Source organism: Canis lupus, chromosome 22 (assembly GCF_011100685.1).
Source record: "Canis lupus familiaris isolate Mischka breed German Shepherd chromosome 22, alternate assembly UU_Cfam_GSD_1.0, whole genome shotgun sequence".
NCBI lineage: Eukaryota > Metazoa > Chordata > Mammalia > Carnivora > Canidae > Canis > Canis lupus.
The window spans coordinates 61,053,879-61,061,387 of NC_049243.1; the positions used below are offsets into that span (position 1 = coordinate 61,053,879).

Below are 7,509 nucleotides of genomic sequence, written 5' to 3' on the forward strand. Positions count from 1 at the left end.
AGAGTTGACCCAGATTCTGGGGGTTTGACTTTCAGGAGTGAGGTCGTGAGGTGAGAAAGGATGGTGAAGTGTTCACCGCAGGCCTTGGAGGGGTGTCCGTGGTGCTATGGGAGGAAGTGGCCTTTCTTGCCAGTCTGACTTCCTGCCAGTGTCCCGAGGGCAGCGGGACCTGGGGGCGGGTGAACGTGCAGCTGCCATGTTCTGGTGCTCCCTGCCTGCTGCATGCAGGTGGAACCCGTGGAGGTGACCTGTGCTGGGCATCGTGGGGGCAGCAGCTCGCAGACCGCTGGCACATGGGTGTCTGACATCTTTCCCACCCTCCGCTGCGTGGGGCCTTGTAGCTCTGTTGGTGGTGACTTTGTGCCTGGTGCTCACAGGGGATTAGGGTACCAGGCTGTGTGAGATGACTGGGGTGGAGGGGGCGAAGCTCCAGGAGCGCAGGGCTCTCAGTCCAGGCTTTCACAGGGGGCTTCAGGGAGACGCCCGCTCATCCCTGGGAGTCGGAGGGTGGGCTTGTGTCCGTGGCTTAGACCGTACCCCACATGTGCTGCCCTCCTGCCTCGCATGCCTACCTCCTGCTGCCGCATGGGTTCTCAGGGGCATCCTGCTCCAGCCTTGTCTGAATTTCCCCCAACAGGGGATTGAAACTTTAAGAAGAAGATTTTAAAGAGAAAGTGATTTTGTTACATTTTTCCTTTATCAGAAGAGACATGATTGTTTAACATAGTACCTTTAATGTGTTTTAGTTTTACAGTTTGGGAATTCTGTTCTTTAAGAGCAAGCCTTCAGAATGCCTGATAAGTAGTGTTTCTATGGGAGTGGGAGCAGTCTTCACGTAGACACGGGGACTGGGATGTCATTGAAGTTAAAAAGACTAGGGAATAGTGAGGAACATGAAGTCTGCTGCTGCCTCAGGGTCGCCACATTGGCCTAGTGTTTTTATCGTAGCTACTGATTCTGGGTCAAAGAGCAGAAAAGACTGAGCGAGAGGCTGTTGATTGTCACACTAGGTGCCTAGTGCACAGCTGCCTGCAGTTCCCGGGCGTTTAGAGGCCTGGTGGGGGTGTGGGGGGGTGCAGGGGGCAGCGGGCAGCTAGGAAGAATGCAGAGGGCAGGGGGTGGTGGGCAGCTGGGGGGTGGGGGGTGATGGGCAGCTGGGGGATGGGGGGTGGGGGGCGACGGGCAGCTAGGAGGAGTACAGGGATGGCAGGGGGGTGGGCAGCCAGGGTGCAGCCTCCTTGCTCTCTACTGCTGAATGGTGAGCTTGAACTCCACTTTCCCTTCATAGGGGTCATGGGGGTTGTCAAAGGTCACATAATCTGCCAGGATCTTGCACACAATGAGGACTTCCGTGTTTCTGGGGACATTGAGAAGCTTCGCGGCGACCAGAGGGTTGCTGTAGTGGGGCTGGAACGTGAGCGTGGAAACGGGAGGAGGAGAGAGTTAGAAACTGCACGGCAGGTGCCCTGTCGTGGCAGCCCCTGCCTGCTCTGTTCTCATGTGGCCTGCAGCACCTGCTCAGCAGCCCTCGCACTCTGCCACATGCAGGAGAGCTGGTCTGGGGGTAGGGAGACCACACCAGTGACAAAGTTAACTTCAAATTATATTTGATGAAAATTAGTATAAAAATAAAACAGGAAAAATTGCGAGATTTGGAGGAAGTGCTTTAAAATGGGTATGTGGTTGTCTAAAAGGATTTGGGAAGCTCTCGGAAAAGAATTAGGTTTGACATTTGTGTTTCACAGGAGAGCTGTGTGTTTTCAGGTAGGGAAACACCCAAAGAGCTACACAGTCAGAACGGGCCAAGGGACACCTTTGTTTCACTTGCATGGGTAAAACATTGATGGCTTTCCTTTTGCCAATCATGCTAACTTTGAGATGATTCTGCAGCTGTTGTTGGGAGAAGTGGGACAAACCTACCTGCGCCTTTTTCCCGTAGTAAGGGAAATAGCGAAGGCTGAAGGTACCGTTGGGTGGGTAATATTCCACCTGCAGGGGCCGGTCATCCTTGTGCTGGTCCTGGGGGCAGAGAGGCTATGGCCTGAGAGAGGCAGGATCTGGGTGCGTGTGTCTGCACATGTGTACGTATGCACACGTGCAGATACAAACACTTCATTGTGCAATTAGCATGCGTTAGATCTAACCTTTATGATGAATGCTGAGATCTCATAGGGACGTTGTTTGTTCATTTGCACAACCTTCCATGGCCTATCAAACTTGGATTTTTATCATTTCAAGTCCTTGTAGAATAACAAGATTGATAGAGAAGGTGCCTGTTTGTCCATCTGTGGGAATGAAAGCTGCGGAGGCTGAACTGGCTACAAGTTTGAGAGACTTTCTAGGTAAGGGTCTCTGCCCGTGTGGGGTATGTTTCTCGTCATTATGAGAGCTTGTGAATCTCTCGGCGGATAGCCAGAGCTTGCCAGTCAGTCTTGGGGGACACTCTGACATCTGTTAGAAGCCCAGGTCAGCCCACATGTGTGGATGAGTGGCTACAGAAGGACCCAGAACCAGAGAGACAGGCTGGGGTGGGAGCTGTGGCTGCTCACAGGAGTCTTCGGGCGAGGCCACGACTGGGAAAACAAGCATTAGGGAATGTTCAGTGACAAGAAGTTTGGGTATTTTTGTGTTGTGCTTAAGAACTGTTTTTGAGTAAATTAATACCAACTCAGTTTTTTCCAAATTGCCCCCAAATTCTTTGAAGTGTGTTAGTGATACACTGTATGCTTCTTGTAGCAAAACAACAAAGATAGGCTGTTCTTCTTACTAGATTTTTGTTCCCTATGAGAAAGCTGCTCTGAGCGGTGGTTCGTGTGACCAAGGATCGAGACAGCCAGGCAGCTGAGGGGAACTGAGGGGGAAGCGGCTCTGGGGCGGCCGCGCACTCACCAAGAAGGTGCAGTCGGCCCTGGGCGCTGTGCTGTTGCTGGGGAGGAAGTTCACGATCTGGAAGGGAAGGGTGTCCTTGTGGCTCTCCATGGGCTTCTGTCCCAGCTGTGGTTCCTGCCAGCAGGTGGCAGAGCTGGACAGGAGGACCTGAGCTGTAGCTGCCACTTTCTGGTGCTCTGCGGTGCCCTGAAGTGGAGTGCCCAGGGCAATACTGCCCTCCCCGCATACCTTGTGTGCATAGCTTCCCCTGCCAGGTGGCCACGAGACCTAGCAGGGACCCAGGAAAGTGTGCAGTTCACAAATGTGGGGCTTCCTTTGGTCTCAGGACGGAAGGTTTGTATTGCTGAGTAGAAGCTGGGAACCCCTGGCCGCACCTGCTGGCCAGCATGGAGCACAGACCCTCCAGCCCTCCCGGCCTCCCCTGCACCCCAAGGCTGGGTGGACTGTGCTCTCCTGTGGTTTGCTTGTACTGGCCTGTTCAGCCTCCCTCATGCCCGGCACAGCCCCTGGCCCAGAATGAAAATGAAAACCTCTACCCTGGAAGATTCCCAGCTGTCCTTGTGGCACCTGTGTACAGCTGGCTGCTGTCAAGCTGTCCTGTACATGTGGCCGCCCCAAGCAGCCCGGACTCTACTGCTCAGTGTCCAGATGCTGCGGACCACGAAGTCAGGGCTGTGTCTGAGATGTGTTCAGGTTGTATTTGGGGAACGGTCAACTCCAGAGCCAGCGTGACGCAGGTATGAGCTGAGCGAAAGTGCAGGGAGGGATGGGGCCGCAGTGCATGTCCCCACCCTGCTGCCTAGGTCCCAGCCAGGGATGCCTGGGGTCACACACAGCTGTCTCCACAGGGGCCCTCAGGCTGGGTCCCTGGTCTGCAGCCCTTCAGGACTCACCCTGTTCATTTTAATAATAAAACACGGCTTTCCTTCTGCAAAGCCGAAGTTGGGGTCTGTCAGGCCTGAGCAGTTTTGCAGCATGTCTGCCATGAACTTGCAGGAGAACTTGGTGTGATTTGGGGCCCCAAAAACGTCCTGAAAGAAGTACTTCTCAGAGGTACAGTTGATATTGTCCTCCTGGGATGTGGGCGAGTAGCCTGCTGGAACACACACACACACAGCTGTGGCTGCCTGCCTCCACCCACAGCCACCTGGGGCTGGCTGGACAGTGGGAAGCCCGTACCCCTCAGTGAGATTGTCTTAGAGGAGGGAGAAACAGAGATGGGAAGCATGTGAAACGTCACCTTCCAAGAAGTTGTGGAGGATGTTCACAAGGTCTACCCAGGTCCTGTTGTCAGAGACGTTGTAGGAAATGTCCAGGCCTTTCTCCCCATAGACATCGGGCCTCAAGGTCACCCCTGGAAAGAGACACATTCAGTTCCCCCCAAAGTATCCATCCACACCCAGCCACTTGCTGTGGGGATGGCAAGCGCCATGCAGAGCTGGCCTGGTCCAGTGGCCAAGCAGGGCCCCTGGGCGAGGAGGCTGCGGCCTGGTGTCCTCTGCAGCCATGGCTCAGCAGGGACCCTGCCCACCTGGAAGCTCACCGTCAGCGCCAGGCCTGCCCAGCTGCCTGGTTGGACTGCATTGCTAAGTGAAGATGTATTTGAAGGCGCATTTGAACAATCTTCGCTGGTTTCAATGAAGTACAAAAGCAATGTGACAATGTGTGTTGTATAAAAAGAAAAGATGCGTGTATAGGAGTCGGAACATCCACAGACATCCTCGCGTCTGTGAGCACAGATGCACAGACCTGTGTCTTAAGTTAGGGAAATGGGATCCTACCACTCAGGTTCTACCTTCCTTCTTCCATTTTCCAGTGCCACGTGTAAGCGTGCCATCAACAAGCTGACTCCCCGCCTTCTTCCCACAAATACTGTCATTTCTTTGCTGTGTGAACGTTCCACAGTTTACAAAGCCAGCCCCCACCTTGATGTTACTTTTTAACTAATTAAGCTAGCATTCTCTTGTTTCATGGACTACGTGGAAGTCACGGCTGTACGTGGTCTAAATTAAAGGCCTTGAGAGGATCTGACCAAGGAGACAAAGGGGGTACCGCTCACGAGTGTCTAATCCATGCAAATGCCACAGCTGCTTCCCAGGGTCTCATGGCTTGTTCATCCAGGACCGTGTCTCTCTCCCGCTCCCTGTGACCCCTGTCGTGTCCTTGGGTTTGTGACGTATTGTATCTGCTCTGAAGCTACGGTGAAATCTCCCATGTCTTATCTGTTGGTTGGCTCTAAAATGATACCCAGTAAAGCACTTTGGTGTTGTGGTCACCAACCAGAAGATTCACCAAGACCCCGGCACAATGGTGGGGCTGCCCGAGGACACATGCCCGCCTTGGCTCCAGCGTCTGAGACCACCGTCTCCTGTCCCTGGGAAGTGCTGGTGCTGCTGTGGCCATTCATGGCTGCCTTCCGAAGTACTAGGGACATGTGAGTGAGTGACTATACTGGCAAGTGTGTTTCCTCCTTTACCCCTGCCTGCCCTTCCGGGTTGGTGTGTGCGGGCAGCTGGGGGCGGCCACCTTCCCCGGGACCTGGGAGGTGCCGCCTCTGTTTCAGGCCTTGGAGTCATGTGACGCCAGTGACCTCTTCATCTTGGTGCCGACTCAGGAGAGTTCTGTGCTCAGCCTTTGTTCTGAGCCTCTGTCCTCAAACGGGACAGTAGACAAACTGCTCTTTGAGAAAACCACGTTGTGAGCTGAACTCGTGTCTGGAAGCGCTCCCCCCTCAGAGAGTCCTCGGTGCTCAGAGGTGTCTCCTTCCCACAGACCCTTCGTCCCTAATGGCCCTGCCAACTGCCTTGCCTGTCCCCCCAGGTGTGGTGTGGCTGTGTTTATCAGCAGGTGAAGTAAGAGATGTAAGAATCTATACCAGATCTGTTTTAATAACTGTAACCTGGGGCACCATCCTCAGAAGGGGTGGAGGGGCTGTCTACACCCCAGTGGCCCCTCAGATCCTTGGGCTCCCTCTCTGGGCTTTGTTCTTGGCCAGGCAGCTCTAGGACCGAGCATTGCCCCCATGCATGGGATCCTGGTGTCCATGCTGAGCCACCAGCCCCATTACCTGGTGATTTTAGCTGGTCTTGGTAGTCAGGCGTGTATGGGTCAAGTGTGCACATCAGCGTGTAAATGCACAGGGCAAAGATTCCAGTCATCACCACGTAGAAGGCTACGTAGTAGAGGCTGATCCACACTGTGGGGAGAGGCAGGTGAGATGCAGCTGGCGAGGGTGGGATTCAGCATCACTCAGTGTAGATAGTGGGTTCGCACACATGCAGCCATCGCTTCTGTCAAGGTCCAGACTGTTCTCACCACACAAGAGATGCTTTGTACCCCTTCACTTAAAAGTCTTTAAAAATTGTAAGTTTTAGGAACATAGCTTTAAAAAGGTTCTTTTCAAACCTAGGGCTAAACCTTTTGGGCTGACCCTCAGATATTCCCACTTTGTAAGCATCTGCTGTCGGCAGGGATCAGAGCTGGAATGGGCTTCTGGGGTCACCTGGTGAGGGACAGCCCCTCCCCGCCTCCCCCCCCACCCCCGACCCCTGGGCACATACCCCACCGGGACAGTGTCCGGCCCAGCATCTGCCCCGTGTCTGGGTTCCAGCAGTAGCGCTGGAACTCCTCCATCCGCTGGCTGCATGACTTTTTCTCCTGTAGTGCTGCCATCGTCCCGGCCCCTGGAGTCCCCTCCTGCAGAACACGGGTGCTCCCCACACTAGCCTGACAGGAGGAAGGTGGCCTCTGGGTTTTATCGTCTCCTCCTCTGGAGGTCAAAGGCACTGTGGAGACTGGCCCCAGGGAAAGCACCAGGGCGTTTTTGAGCACACCTTGCTATCCAAACACAGGTATCAGATGCCCCCCTCCTTGCCAGCCCCTCCTCCCAGGACGTCCTTGGCCATGTCCTTATCTGTTCTGATACGACCAAGGAGAACGACTGTGGTGCAGGAGGAGGAGTTCTTCAGCTCCAGAGGAGAGATGGGAGCAGTGCAGGATGAACAAGGACAGGTCTGGGTCCGACCCTGGCATGGTGCCTGAGGTTGTCCTGGTCTGAGTCAATGGGGGTGGTGACCCAGGGGGCTCCTGTCACTCATGCCTGCAGGTTATCACTTGCTGGAGAATACATCTGACAGCGAAGATGAGGCTAGTGTGCAAAGGGTCAGAGGCTCTGTTCTAGACGAGAGGGTTCAGAAGGTTCCCGTCTTAACCTCCCTGGTCACTCCTGTTGCTTAGTATAGGTGATGAGGCTCATGTTGTTGGGGTGGTGCTGGGGTCCTTTAGGATTACTTTGTGTCCATGGAGGAAATGGAGGTCACAGCCATACCATCTAGAGGTACCTTCTAATATTTAATGCACACCAGTCCTTGGCATCTTGTTGAAATGCATTTCTGACTCAGTGGGGACCCACTGGACCCAGGGGCTCCTGGTGAGCTGTGTAGGTGGCTTTAGGACTATAGCAATGTCCAGGCAGGGGACACTTGGCCTGACAGCACATCCGAATCAGCTGGGTTGCCTTGGATACTTCTGACAGCTATTCCACCACCGTCAAGTTACTCAGCGAGCCGACCTGCCAGGTGGCTGGAGTACCCAGACTCCTGCAAGTCCCCCAATTAGCTA

The 7,509-nt window shown here is 54.3% G+C and overlaps 1 protein-coding gene across 1 annotated transcript; it reads right to left on the minus strand.

Annotated features, from left to right (window-relative positions):
- Window positions 1–714: 714 nt before the first annotated feature.
- On the minus strand, window positions 715–6,686 carry ATP4B (ATPase H+/K+ transporting subunit beta). The gene is made up of 7 exons (XM_038570131.1): window positions 6,450–6,686; window positions 5,957–6,085; window positions 4,130–4,243; window positions 3,783–3,982; window positions 2,890–2,946; window positions 1,921–2,019; window positions 715–1,407 (listed from the first exon to the last, which is right to left on the minus strand). Exons 1-7 carry the CDS (start codon window positions 6,559–6,561, stop codon window positions 1,246–1,248), a joined length of 873 nt encoding a protein of 290 aa, XP_038426059.1. The 5' UTR covers window positions 6,562–6,686; the 3' UTR covers window positions 715–1,245.
- Window positions 6,687–7,509: the final 823 nt, after the last annotated feature.